The 14,970-nt window shown below is 43.7% G+C and overlaps 1 protein-coding gene across 4 annotated transcripts in view; it reads right to left on the bottom strand.

Moving 5' to 3' along the window:
* The window catches only part of SYT9 (synaptotagmin 9), a 72,153-nt gene extending 66,630 nt beyond the window's left edge, over nt 1-5,523 (bottom strand). For 3 of the 4 annotated variants that reach the window (XM_080404602.1, XM_080404603.1, XM_080404605.1), the window contains exon 1: nt 4,998-5,263. In XM_080404602.1, the coding sequence (XP_080260728.1) occupies nt 4,998-5,145 (148 nt within the window). In that variant the 5' untranslated portion in view covers nt 5,146-5,263. Of the gene's footprint in view, nt 1-4,997 lie in introns of all 4 variants that reach the window. The other variant, XM_080404604.1, reaches the window with a different exon arrangement.
* Between the last annotated feature and the right edge of the window lie 9,447 nt (nt 5,524-14,970).

Raw genomic sequence — 14,970 nt, 5'->3', positions numbered from 1 at the left:
TACATTAAAAATAAAGTACTGACTAATAAGATTCTTAAATTCTACTTCAAGGTCATTACTGCACCTTCTCATACATTGCATTTTCAATAGTCATCACATTTACATGCCCACATTTTTTAGTTTCTTGATTGTCAACTACCTTTACCTCCATAAAGTACTAAAATCTGACTTTGTCACTGTACACTATTGATCTCATATTTATGATCTGTAGCATACTTTATGCCTAATGGCCATCACTATACCCACAATATTCACCGTGTGTTCTGTTCTAGCATCTATTAGTCAATTTTAAAGCACATGATTCAGAATAGTTTAAGGCCTTACTGGCTTATCCTCAAGATCTGCAATCCAACACAAGAGAAATGGAGAGCAAACTTTCCTTTTTATTTCTATTCATTTTTCTGCTATGAAATTAATGGAAATTCATTATGATTAATGGCCTAGACTTTTTTTTTTTTTTATATCCCTTACCTTCCTAAGAATCTTTTTTTATCCAGTCCTCAGGGTCATAACAACTTCCTCTGACCTTTTTAAATTTTTTATTCCAAGTTTTCAAGGGTTGCATACTTTCTAACTAGAGGAAGAAAAACCAGTCTGTAGAATGTACTAAGGAGATGAAGTTTTGTGCAAGGCAGTCTCAGTGTGCAACTCTTATACTTTTCCTTTATAGGACTTAATTTTACTGATACTCAGCAAATGCCAGCAAACACAGCTATGCATTAGGCACTTTGTTGCTACACCTAGCAGTCACTGGAAGGTATGCAGGCAGCACAAGTTGCTGCAAAGTTGGCAAAGTACTACAACAAAAGGCAGTGCAGAAATTCATCCAGTCTACAAAGAGCAATGTCAGCCTACCACTGCCATCTCTGGGAAGCTGGTTCTTTAAAAACAGATTCAGTACAGAATAACAACAAAAATAATCCCCAAAAGGCCCAGAATCACCTGCACCCAAGAGCTACAACAACAACTAGCAGCAAAACCTTTGAGGTTGATTTCTGAAATTTCTGAAATGCAACTCTAAAGCAGTGAAATCGGCTCTGATGGAAGTGTAATTCACAGTCACGTACCAGTTAAACCAAGAACAGGGCACTAGCTCCAGCCACCAAAATACTTTCTTCTGCTCTTCCACACCAAACTCTTAAATATCCTAAATCAAAACCATGTAACTCTTCCTTCTGACACCACCCCTCCACCCCCACCCAAATGTCCATCTATTAAAAAGTCCAAAGCCACATGTACCATACACCCTTTCAGGCAGGCTGGATTCATGCCACACCGTTTTTCAGTTGCAAAGTTGCAAGGTCAATCTGTTAGGGGAATAGTCCACAAGGAAATGCAACATTTTTGGTCCAAGTTCCCCTTTCAGTGGTCAGCCTCTCCAGTAAGATTTTCTGCCTTCATTTTTTTTATTTGGTGGTGGGGTTTTTTGTTGTTGTTTTGGTTTTGGTTTTTTTTCTGGGGGGTGTGTGCTTTTGGGGAATTTTTGTTTTGTTTTGTTTTGTTTTGTTTTGTTTTGTTTTTCTACACACGTCAGTACGATTCTTCTAGTCAAGCAACTTTTATTCCTAATCTACAATATTTCCTTTATCTGGTGTCATGGGGTAGTATTACATGATCTTGAGTGATCATTTTCAAATGACCATATGACTAACATGGGTTTCACTTGAATACCTCTAAGAGGTCCATATGACTGTCCCTTATGAATGTATTACATACTTGGTGTGCTAAGACTTAGCAATTTACCCTCATAAGCCCCTTCTATGATACAGGAATATTACCAACATTTTAGAAATAGGGAATGGAGAAATGGAACAGGAAAAGATCCATCTTATTAAGGTATCTAAATGCTTAAGGATGCCTATTGGGATTTTCAAGGGTACTCTCTGACATACAATTCATATTAACTAATTGATGATTTTTCACTAAATGCCTAATTGGCATTTTTATTTTCTGAAAACCTTTAAAATCTGATTCACCCATGTCACCCTTTAAATCCAGCAGACCAGTATGTTAAACCTGGAACTCATTAGCCCTTAACTTATGCTCTAAGCACTGTGGAGTACTTCTCATAATAGGGCAAATTACTTGAAAAATAAAGATGCTGTGCATACCACAAGTATCTAGTCCCCTCCTGTCCCCTTTCTCCTGCCCTCCCAGTTTAAGTCACGCACCAATACTCAAGACAGCATGGAGCCATACAACCAACTGCATCAGATGTCAGACAAGAAATGAGTGGGTCTCCGGGGATCTGGCTGCTCAGTGCTGGGACTGAGGGGCACCAGGAGGTTGAGCTTGTAGACAAACTCCGATATCAGGCTCAGCAACTCTTCAGCTCGCTCCCTCCCTCATTAGGGTTTGAATTTTCCAGTAACTTCTGCACCTGTACAGCCCCTCTACCACTCATATAATGGAGCCAACGTACATGAGTGGCTCAAATGAAACATGCTGTAAAATCATCTGCATCCACCATGTAGTTGGGTTTAGGCAAGTAGCAACTTCATTGCAGAAAAACTGCTATAAGCATGGGCAAATGTTTTAATTCCCATGCAAAAGCTAATAATGTATGTTTTCTAGCTGCACTTTTCTTTAACAGCTGTACACATTTTTAGATAGCTCTTTCAGCTGGCCTAAGAGGAAGTTACTCGGTTTGGCTAAGGCACATCACCTTCACATGGCAGGGGGGGAAGTTACAACAAGGATAGCTTCCATCTTTTTCTGCACAGGTTTTCTTCACATTGCTATGTTTAGATGACTAGTGGCTGGAAAGTGAATGGATCAGCTGTCAGGGCTTTTTACATTTTGCCATTGTTAAGTCAATGAAACTCACTATGTAAATCAAGCTGGATTTGGTCAATGTGCTAACCTTTGATTGTAAAACATATTACTTCTTTCTGGAAGTCATGTATACCATCACATGCCAGGACTAGCTAAACAAACCACACGGGCAGCCAGTTTATTGGGGCAGTAAATGCATTTGAATCAAAGAAATATAAGAAAAGATAAGTTAATAAGTTCCTGACATTGCTACTCTACAGAAGTGGTTTCCAAGTCAGGGCTTATGGATAACATGTTGCCTGCTAGCCCTCTGAGACTGGCTGCAGCTGCAAAAAATAAAAATGTTAAAATTGAGGCCAATGGGAAGATGCTGCCTGCAGCATAATTGCTCACTGTTGCTGCACATTGGCTGGCAAAGGTTAGGGACCGCTGCTCTGTGTAATTGAGCAGGTTTGTAACAATACCGGGAGGCTGTTGTAAAATACCGGTTTAAGCAGAAGAGGTAGAAATAAATACAGACTTTATTTTTTTATATGTCTTTAGGTAAAGGTGATAAATTTTTACTGAGCACACCATGTTTCAAAAATGCTCCCAAACAGATGCCAGGTACACTTTTTGCCCAAGGCTGATGGAAAAAAAAGCAGGTAGCTTCTGAAAGAAATCTGAAAAGCTGTTATCCAAGTAGCTGAGGTTAAAGTCTCCACATGTATTTCAAGTAATTTAGTATTCAGAGTGAGTACTGATTTAAGTAGGCATTTTTGGAATCATCACCTGATATACAAATACGTGATTGATCCCTTGGTAAATGAAAATTAGAGAAAATCACAGGTGTCTGTCACCAAAATTACTGCTTATATGAACAAAGCAATTAAATCTGCCTACATGAACAAAACAATTAAATTTGCCTAATTTTAAAGAATCCTTATCAAACATTGCATAAATCACTTTAATCTGAATATTTTTGAGCGAGAAGCCAGAATGGCTGCAAATGGCTTTAGATACAAGTGAACTGAATGTCAGAAAATTCCTTACTCATTCATTGTGATAGCAGACCTTTTTTCCCCATTTTTGTTTTATTTATTTCTTGGTTTTACTTGTTTTCTTCAGGACTTTTAGTATATCCAAGTGCTTGTCAGGAAGTTGCAGTGTTACTTCAGATTCACCAACTTACAGAAACATATTTCACGACAGTGTCATTAGACTGACCTATGCTAAGTGGACTGATTTATTTTACGGAATATTAAAGACATTGATACTGTGCTGTGATGATCAGCTGATCTAACAGCCAGGCTTTCCAGTACTGCAAACGTTTATCGACTTCTCTTTTAACTCTCTAAATTTCTCCCCATACCAAGCAAACTCAACTTGACGGTGTAAAAAATGAATATAATAAACTCTTACTTCAAATTGCAATTTGCCCTTCCCTTACGGCCAGGGATGTACGGAACGGAACGAAACGAAGCTTTCAGCGTTCCCGTGAGGGAGGGCTCAGCTGCCTTATTAAAAGGCTTCCTTACGTTAAAAGTTCGTAAGTCAGTGGTATGCCAAGGTATGGAAAGGCAACCCCAGTGCAGGCACACACACACGCAGCCAGCCTGTGTGCACCCTGTCGGACGCACAGCACCCACCTACTACAGACACGCGAGAAATGGACTTTTTAGCTTGGGAAACACAGAAGCGCAAAGTTAGGCTTCATGGTGGGTGCTGCATTTAAACTGAGGACCGACACACACACCCCCCCACCACCACCACCTTTGCACTTAAGGATGGCGAGGCCCGCCGGAGCACCGGCGCTGCCGCCGGTCTTGCGGGGCGGCCGCGGGGCCCGACGGTGCGGAGCGGTGCGGAGCGGCGCGGAGCGGCGGGGCCGCGCCGGGGCCGCCCGCGGGAGAAAGTTGCCGCCCGGCCGCGCTCGGGCACTCGGCGCCGGCCCGCGGGGGTCGCTGCCACAGGCGGCGTGTGCACCCCCCGCGCTGCGCCCGCTGCTGCCGTGTCCCCCGTACGGGCGGCCGGCGGCCGTGTGTCCTCCCCCGGCCAGACCGGGGCCAATGCACCCCCCACCCCGGGTCCCCCCGCACCTCGGGGTGGCCCCCGCCGTGCCGGCAGGCCTCGCCCCGCCGCGGCCGGCCTCCGAGGGATGCTCGGGGATGCTCAGCCGCCTCCGGTAGCCGAAGCACCGGGGAGGCCGCCGGCGCCCGCGCTCCTAACGGCGGCGGCCGTACCTGAGTCGGTGAGGCGGGGCCGGGCTCTGTCCCGCAGGTAGTAGATGAAATCCCGGCAGTTCTCGTTCTCCACCGCCCCGACGGAGCACAGCTCGGCCAGCAGCTGCAGCGCTTTCTGGCAGATCTCGTCCTCCCTGTCGCCGGGCATCGCCCCGCAGCATCCTCGGGAGCGGAGCGGAGCCCTGCGGTCAGGCGCCGCGCCGCTGCCCGCCGCCCGCCTGCAGCCGCCCGCGCCGCCGGGCCGCCGCCCGCATCCTCCGCCAGCGGCGCCCGCCCCGCCGGGCCGGGCCGCCCCCGCTGCCGGCTTCGTCCCGCCGCCTCCCGCGCCGCCGGCGGGGGCGGGGGTCCCACCAGTTGAGCGCGGGGGCGGGAGGGCCGGCGCCGCGGCCGCCTGGCGCAGCCCCCCCCCGGCGGCAGCGGGCGGGGGTCCGCCGTGCCTCCGCCCGCCCGGGCCGGCCGCCGCCCCCCAGGGCAGGGGCTGCCCCCGGCCCCCCCTGGGGACCCGGCCGAGCCCCCCCCCCCCTCCCCGGGCCGAGCCTCTGGGCCGCGACCGCGAACTTCAGAGGCGGCAGCGGCGGCGGGGAAGGATGGTGCTGAGCGCGGGTCCTGATGGGCAGCGCCCGGGCCGCCGCCCCCCCATCACCGGCCAGGCCGAGGCGCCCGCTTGGTGCCAGCAGAGTGTCGGTGCCGTGCACGCTGTGCCTCGGTGCCTACCCCTACCAGAAATGATGCTGTTCGCCCGGTTAATTGACTTGAAATTATCTGCTATAAATAATGCGTGCCCTCGCTGTCTGAGCCTAGCCGGGGGGTGGATGCTGGAAATTTACTCCGGGCACAACAACGTTCTTCAGCCGGCTCCTTTTGGCCTGGCCCGGGGCTTAGAAAGGGTTAAAGCACCGGTGAGCAGCCTCAGGCCCCCCAGCCCCGGCCCCGGCCCGGGGTCAGCAGGATTAGTGCTGCGGAGGTGCGGAGCTGTCTGCCATTGAGCGCGTGTTTATCCTGACGAGTGGGAGATTTGTGAGGTGCTACTTCGCTTCCTGGGTTCGTAGGCAGCGAGGCTGGTGGGTGTCATGGGGGGAAAAGCTGAGAGCTGGCTGCTCCATTTAACTTAATTTTTTTTCTCTTTCTCCCTTTTATAATAGTTTAAGCGAGTATCAGAGGCCATGATGAGCTTGGAAAGTTCAGACCAGTGTGGATGTTCAGTCTGCTGTTTAAAGACTGGTGATAACGGCTCTAGAAATAGCATAGATGGCAACATCTAGTAGAAGCCTCGTGTTTTTTAAGGAAAAAAAAAGTATAGCGTTGAAGTAAGTTAGGATGTATTCTGCAAATGAAGTGGATGTTAACAACAAAAGTTGTTGACTAGTATAAGTTGTTGTCTCCTAGTGCTGTGGCAGCATTGCTTATGTCTCAAAGGCATTACTTCTTTTCATCACTTTTGATGGAAAAATGATGCCTGTAAAACATGACTGTATAAGCCAGGTATAATGCCATCGGTAAACAGGCAACTCTTCCACGCTGGCTTGTTAGGAATTCATAACAGATAATGAAGTGGTATGCAACTGTTAGCAGTTGTTGAGGTCATATTTTTGAAACCCAGAGGGTTTTATGACATAAATATAGGTTTTCACATCTAAGCATGAGGAAATTTCCCACTAGTCTCAATAAATGGTGCACAAATGTTTACCTCGGTGCTAGAAATACCAACATGAATGGCTTGTTTCTGCAAGCATGCATGGAAGGGGTGGAGAGAGGCAATTCTGAAGAGATGCTGTCAATCACAGCTCGCTCTCTGAAACTAAGGATCAGGCTTTAGTAGTACTGCTGAAGTTTGTACTTCAGTGAAGAAGGGGTAAAATTTAAAGAACTCGGTAGAACCAGATACACCAGAATCCCTTTTTGGGAAAAACACCTTCAAGAAGGCTAATTATTTATATGTATGTAAGCTCCCTAGGAGTAGAAAATTTTTCATCTGTAACACAAAATCAAGTCCTGGCCAATGCTGGTGATATGTAATAAAGGGGAGGAAAGACAGAAGAGTTATCAAGGACGACTGACAGAGACATCAGTGACGTACAGTCCGAGCAGTCCAGCAACCGTGTGTGACCAGGTTTTGAATGACTGTGTAATTTGTGCATCATGACTCATTGAGGCAGGTTATTTGGGTATATTTTGGTAGTTTGGCCCTGATCTAGATGGCTGTGCTGTTCTGTAGCTTGTACTCTGTCCAGGATAGACAAATATATCAACTGCAAAGTGATCTTAATGCATTTACTAGAGTGTGGGTTTTATCCTGTGGGACCACAAGCCCATTGCTAGCCTGGGATTCCAGATTGCTGTGGAATGAACTCTGGACGGCCTGGTGATGAAGTGGTAATTTCTCTATCTTTTTGCTGTAACTAAAAGATCTTGCTTCATTTTTTAAGTAGCAGTGATCTGAAGGTGATGAGATGTTTGTAATGCAGATGGTGAGGGTTGGAAATTCTTCATTCTGGTGGAGGAAAGACCATGAAATAGTTTGGACGTCACTGCTAGTCAACAAAGGCATCTATTTTCAAAAACTCTGAGCAGCTACTGAGTGCACTGCATAAGCAAATGCCCATGCCTCTTTCTGGAGATAACAGTAGTAAATGTAATCTGCTGTGTCTCAAAGCAAATGTCACTTTTCCTTCCTGTGGCTGTTTGTGAAAACTGGATTATATCTGCCATTTTGTTGTCATCAATTGCATGTTTCTGTTCTGGCAGGCACCCCTAGTTGTGATGAGTTTAGTCTTGGGTGAGCTGCAGATTTTGCCCATTCGGGGGGACATGTTATGTTCGAGATCTCTAGTGAATACTGTACTAATTAGCTTTGGTCCTAAAAGGGGCATTGCATGACGCAGTGGGACACTCCTGTTAATCTTATCTTGAGAGTTACAACTTGTACCTACCATAAATCTGTTTTTTTCTGTTTAGCTTAGAGCTGCCCTCACACAATACAGTGTACTCAGAAGTTAGGAAAAAAAAATCCCCAAACCTGCTACACATGGAGTCAGAATAAGTTTAACTCTTTGACCTACAACAGTTCTGTCATCATCAATTGACACATTCTTCTTTCCTTTCTTGAAATAAAGCTTTTCCCCAGTGTTCTGGCAGTAACACAAGGGTTGCTTGGCAATGAAATCATCTTCAAAGCCAAGGCATTCATGAAAAGAATGCCTTTCTGGAAGAAAGTAACACAACTTACATGAGAATTTTTATTATGGCTATGCTGCAACCGGAACTTACCAAGTATTCGTATCAAGTATTTATAATGGTTTGAGTGACTTTTGGCTACAAATAGGTGGACATAGCTCATCATGTTAATACTTTTTTCTTTAACAAAAGGGAAGAAAGAGGCCATGTGTATTTCAGGAAATCAAGGAAACATGTAGGGCATTAAACTTAATATATGCCAAATGACAAACAAAATAATTTCTTTTTTTCTTTCTTTTTTTTCCTTCTTTTCCCCCAAAAGTCAAAGTGGGTGAATTTTGCGATTAAAGAGTAGGATGAAAAGGCAGAGATCAAGGAGGATGTTGCTGTGGTTAAAGGGTGTCATTGCGCTACATGCTGGTTTTGGCTGGGATAGCGTTGATTTTCTTCTTAGTAGCTGGTACTGTGCTGTGCTTGGGATTAGTACACAAATAATGCTGATAAAACCCTGAGTTTCCCATGCTCTGTCAGAGAGCGGGTGCACGAGAACCTGGGAGGGAGCATAGCTGAGACAACTGACATGAACTAGCCAAAGGGATACTCCATATCCTAAAGTGTCATGCTCAATATATAAGCTGGGAGAAGAAGGAGGACGGACAGGGGGGACGTTCAGAGTTACAGTGTTTGTCTTCCCAAGTCACCGCTACGCGTGATGCAGCCCTGCTGTCCTGGGGGTGGCTGAGCACCTGCCTGCCCCAGGAAGGGGTGAAGGGATTCCTTGTTTTGCTTTGCTTCTCTGTGCAGCTTTTGCTTTGCTTATTAAACTGTCTTTACATCAACCCATGAGTTTTGTAATTTTTATTCTTCAGTTCTCTCCCCCACCCCAACGCGGGGGGAGTAGGCGAGCAGCTGTGTGGGGCTCAGTTGCAAGCTGGGGTTAAAGCATGACACACTAAAGGCAGTTGCCTAAAGTCCAGGCTGGAGAAGGGAAATGCCATTGTGCAATCAAAGACTGATAGATCTATCAAATCTTTCTGTTACTTGCTGTGCCAGACTTTCTGCCTTGCTCTCCCCCACATAGGCATATACTCTTTACCTTCTGCTCTTGATGGACATAACATTTTATACTACTAAAAAGAAGAAAATGCTTAGGTGAACATATAAGAAATAGGAACATGAGTAACAGATTTGTAGTATGGTGCTTTTATGGGCAGCTTCCTTCTTGAGATGCGTTAGTTGCTCTTCATAGAAGGTTTTAGGAATGCCTTTAAGGGAAGGGTAGTTAGAAAGTAGGTATGCCCCTATCTGGGCTTTTTACTCATCATTGACTGCTAGAGGTCATGTGGAAACAGGTTAGTGTTAACCAAAGGGAAGGTAATACCATTTTGAGAATGTCTTATAAAACTTCTATAGCTGTTCTTGGGTACAGCTAATACAAAAACATTTAAAGATTTTGAGATCAGCATTAAATACTGTGATGAAGGAACACAAGAAGGGATGGTGGTGTATTTTCATTATGGTATTCATAAAATCTTCAAGCTTTTTATGTGAAATCACATGTCATTTATCGACATCTGTTCAGATTTTTAAAACATGATGCATAAAACCAGTGTTAAGCACTGGATAGTACAAAGCTTTGTTCTTTTCTCTGCAGGAGGCCTGTAAGCTGTTTCTGTGTCTGAATTAGTAAAATGTCATTGCAGAGTTTTCTGAATGATGGTAGGTAGGTTGCTTTCTCACAGCAGGTCCTGAAGGAAGAGCAAAATATCTATCCTGCACTGAGCAGAAGAAAGGTATGTCAAATCTCTTAGATTCCATTAAGCATGACTGGAAGCCGTGCTGTATTAGAGGATAAGGAATATACATCTGACAGCCAATGTCCCGGTACAACTGGGGCTCAGCTACATTTTATGAAGTGAGTTGAAGATGCGTAAGTTAGTTTGAAAAAAGGTTATGAGAAAAAGCAAGACAGCTACTTTAAGTCTACCGTAGCTCATCAGTGGGATTTTTTTTTTGGGGGGGGGAGTGTTTCGGTTGTTTTTTTTTTTTCTTGTGTTGCCACTGGGCAAAGCTTTACTGCCTAGGGAAGAGAAAGAGGTGCAAGCTCAAAGTAGAAGATATTGCCCAGAAGACTGTATGCAGTGTAACATGAATACAAGCTACTTCAGGTGATGGATCACTTTCCTGACCTTTTTATAGCAGATAACCATTTTTTTCTTGATCTTCATACCCCTCATATTGTTAATAGAGGGGACCTTGGGTACTGCAGCTTATCATCTGCTATTTTCATCTATCTAAATAAAGCTTCCTCAAAACTAGAGAAAGAGGGAGGAAAACATGTCTTCTGATTTGACATTAATTCTAATTAGACAATCTCTTCCTTGACAGCTTTTGCAAACACTATGGGGAGGGGAGGAAGTTTATTGAATAATTCAGTCTTGAGAGTGAATTGAGCTTGAGGAGAATTGTTGAATTCCCAGGTCTGTGGTCTGTGGTTTTTGTTATTGACTGCTCACATGGATTAGAAGTCCTGTCTCCGCAGTCAGTGGTTTTTATCTCCCCTTTGGATGCTGCAGTTTTGTCTAGCTTTCCATCCCTTAATGCCAGCGTTCTGATCTTGCAAATATGCATATGAAGAATTGTCAAAGAACCTTCTTGCTACCAAGGAGAGCCATAGCTCTCATGCTACCAGAGCTCCTTTCTAGCTGAAGTTCTGCATGTATCTATGCAACTATAAATCAGAATTTGGCCCTGGACCTGAATGTTGAGGAGAGTCCAGTGAAAGCTGACAGTCAGCACACTGAGTATGGAGTCATCTTTTCTTACTTCTAAGGTCTGGTGGGGTTTTTTTCTGTTCTACGGGGTATTAATTTATGACACTTTCCCTAAATGTTTGCCCGTTCATTGATGTTACTTTTATTACTGAAGTTTTAATCTTACAAATGCACATGAAGGCACGGTGTGACAAGGAAATTGATATCCCAGACAGAAATAATGAAATGAACACTTCAGTTTCACCTTGCAAGTAAAGGATGATCCAATAACCAAATCATCACCTGTAATTTCTTTCTTTTACTGCTAAAATGTGTTCCCTAAACTGCACTATAACTGTAGCTAGGTTGGAGCCACACCATCTTCCTCTCCCAGAGCTAGACATTGTCAGATAAAGAGCAGAAGTGTTGACCTTTACATTGCTTGGTGAACTACTGTTTAGAGACAGGGAATATGCTGAAAAGAGTGTTCCTACAATAACCTGGACAACCATTGTACTGTTCTTTTCTGAGGCACTGTTGCTAGTATCCTCCCCTCATGTGCTGAAGCATCCAAATCCTTAAGGAAGAGGAAAGCTTGATATCAGAAAAGAATCTTCTGAAAACGGAGTGTCTTAGTCATGCCAGATATACCCATGAAGTTTGTTATTTATATTAACATGCTAACAGGATGCCAGATGATAACAGGATAGGAGTCGGTCCTGTACTTTATGTATCTACAGTTAATAAGTAACAAAACCCCTAATCTTTCTATCATTTGATACACACACACACACACACACACATCTATTTGAGTCATTTGGGTATTTTTAAATGCTTAAAAAATAGAGCCCATTTTCTGCAAGGTGGAATGATGATGTGATAAATGTCACTGAAAGTAGCTTGTCCAGAAAAAAAAAAAATGATGAGGCTTGCTAATATTCAGGACTGTAAATAAAACCTGAACCAAGCTTAGCAAACGTTAAAGCCACCGAAAAAAGTAAATGTTATTATCTCCAATGCATTTTTTTCCTAGTTCAAGAAGCAGAATCATCTGCAACAAAAATAAGTCTGAAAATTGGTGTCATATTGTCTAGTAGAACCTTTATATAATTAACTCTTATTGATGATCTCACTCAGTGGTGCAGCTCATATGAGTAAATATATAAGAGTTCAATCATAATGTGGACTGCAGGAAAGCTCTGCTAATGTATTTCCACTCAGCTGCTTACAGCTACATGTTACTATTTCCTAACCAAAAGAAGGAATAAAAATGTTGTGTGGTTTTATGGCTTATAGCTTGATGAATTTGTAAGACAATGCTAAGAAAGTAGCTTTTGGTGGCCAGGATGTAGGCCATTACCTTTGAACCTTAAAAGATTACAGAACCTGCAGCTGAACAAGAGTTAAAAAAAAAACAAACCCAAAACCCCACCAAACATCCAAAAGAAAACCTTTTTTCTTATTTATGGTAATTTAATGCTTTGTAAATTATAGGTATCACTAGTGTTTCTATAGTCGTGGCCTGCTTTTAAAGGTAGGTAGGTCTAGGAAACATTTCTAATTAAGTGTTAGATCCAATGGGATCTGCTTGCAAGTAAAATAAGCCCAAAAATCCCCTTGTGGATTGATGAAAAGTTTTATTCCTTTTAGATCTGTCTTTAGTTCTGGTTAACATATAATCAGTTAAGCTAGAGCCCATCCAGAAGGCAGCAGTGGTTTAAAATAGTCAATTAATTGTGCTTTCTGCTAGATATTCTTGAAGTAGAAAGTGTAGAAACAGTAACTGAACTAACAGAAGAAATGAATTAATGTTAGTGTGTGTTTGAGGATTCACTTGACAGAAAATTCAGCTTCTGTATTGCAAGAGTCTGAAAAGTCCAGGTGGCCTCATTTGGCATGTTCTATTTTGGATCCGTGTTCTCTAGCTAATACACTCATGAGTAGACATGGACTGATGTCATCTCTGGTAAAGAAAATACAGGAAGAGAGAGGGTGAGTGTTGATCCGGTCCTCTCCAGGTCTGTTGAAGAGCAGCATTTTCTTGCTCAAGTGGTCCTGTTTGTTTTATTTTGAACAAGGAAACTTCACAATAGTTTATTTTCAGTCTCATTGGAGTTCTTCATTTTTTTGACATGCATTTGCTGCTTGCTTTCTGCATTTGATTGGACATAAAAAAGGAAAATCTGGAAAAAGAAGGGTAAAGGAAGCCATGGATTTGTGTTCTGGCAGTAAGTACCTATGTAACACTTGCGTCTATTATTTTATATGCTAACTACATTTTGGAGAAAATGTGAACACAGCAGTGATGTTGTTGCACGTATGTTGTCCCAACAGGCATGTTGGACCTTTGGGATCAGGCCCTTATGCTGGAGGTCAGGGATAATTGTCTGACTTCTTGAAAAGGTCACTCAGTATTCTTCTTTCATAATAAAAGCACAATAAAAAGCAGAACAGTGACATGGCTTTTGGCAACAATATAGAAAATATTTAATGCAAGCAAATATATTATCTTCTTGAGAATAACTTTAACTGTTCTAAGGGTAGTGATGTTGGCCATGGCTTTGACAATGCTGAGGACAGAAATTGGTGTGTATGTGTGTTTCAGAAAGGGAGGTGCTTTGCAGCAGAGCAGGGAGGGAGAGAGATGGTGCAGGGCTTTTTCTGGATCTCAGTAAGAAATGACCATCAGCAAATGACTTAGTAAGATAACCACTTTAATAAGACAGAATAAGAAGAGGGATATAGATAGTAAGCCTTACATCCCTTTGTGCCATGATGGATGGAGCCTGGATGGATTTTCCTACGGCACGCTGCACTGCACAGAGCAGCTCCTGTCTGTGGAGAGAAGCTCTCCCTTTGGTTACCCAAGCTAGTATAGGATTTCCTTACGAGGAAACAACTCTGTTCCTAAAGGACACTCACATGAGTTGCTGCACTGCCAGATGCAGGCGGGTAGTGCAGATGCTGATAGCAAGGAGTGAGCTGGCGGAGACTGCCCTGCCGCCAAGGCACTGCGAGCATCGCAGAGCCTGCTGGACATGCCGGACATGCAGCATCGTGCTGCCCAGCACTGGCCTGGGCACGCTCCCGTTAACTGTTACATGGATCACTGGCCCCTAAATGTGCAATGTGTCTCTCAATCAGGATGGGGAACATGCTAGTGCTTTCCCTTGTTTATAACTTAAACATTATTAAATTGCGGCCATCTTTAACAGGGTATGGTATTTTGTTAAACTTTTCCTTTCTCCTGAGTATTCAATGAACATTTTCAAGGTCTGTGTGGCCCATGAGCTGACAGTGTGTGTGTAAGTGTAGGGACTACATACCTCTTTTCACTTTTGATGCAGCATTATGCTGGTTTGTAGGAAAGGTTGTGTTTTATATGTCCAGTTTTCTTCTTTTTGGAAGTTTCCTTGGCTTGACTCTTTTTGTAATACCTCTAGAGCATGTGTCACATCCATTGCTGTTCTGGGCTCAAGGCAGACTTCGGGTGTGTAATCCCTTTTCCCACAAGCTTGAATTCAAATCAGAGTTGAAGCATGTGTATATACATTGCTTCAAGCACCAGAATGCTTCTGGTTTTAATTAAATGGGACAATCCATGTCCCTAATGTTAGATGCTTCCCAAGTACCACTCTGAATCAGGACTGCCTACAGTAATGCTCCTGGGCTGCTTGTTCGTGTAAAGATGGTAGGACCTTTTTTGCCAAATCTCTGGCTAAAGACGAAAAACTTCACCCTGAAAATACCCAGCTATTATAACAGCTAAATTGGTCACAGCCTTGTTAGTAAACAAATGACAGAAATAGCATTGTTCAATTTCCTCTGCTTTTTTGCTTAATTTGCTTGAAGAAGATTAAGGAATCCCAGCTGAACATGATGCTTTGGCCACAGTGTAACTTGTGGTACCTCAGTGCAATGGCTGCTGGCCTTCTGCTTCTGTGCAACCACAGGACCCTGTGCTTGCCGTAAATCTGCGTAAGACAGCAAGAGCTTTATGGGTAGCTTGGACATCTCCCTTCCCAACAGACTAACAAACAACTTCT

The sequence above is a fragment of the Falco punctatus genome, assembly GCF_963210335.1.
Source record: "Falco punctatus genome assembly, chromosome: 10".
In the NCBI taxonomy this organism is placed as follows: domain Eukaryota; kingdom Metazoa; phylum Chordata; class Aves; order Falconiformes; family Falconidae; genus Falco; species Falco punctatus.
This window is presented reverse-complemented; position numbering and strand designations above follow the sequence as displayed.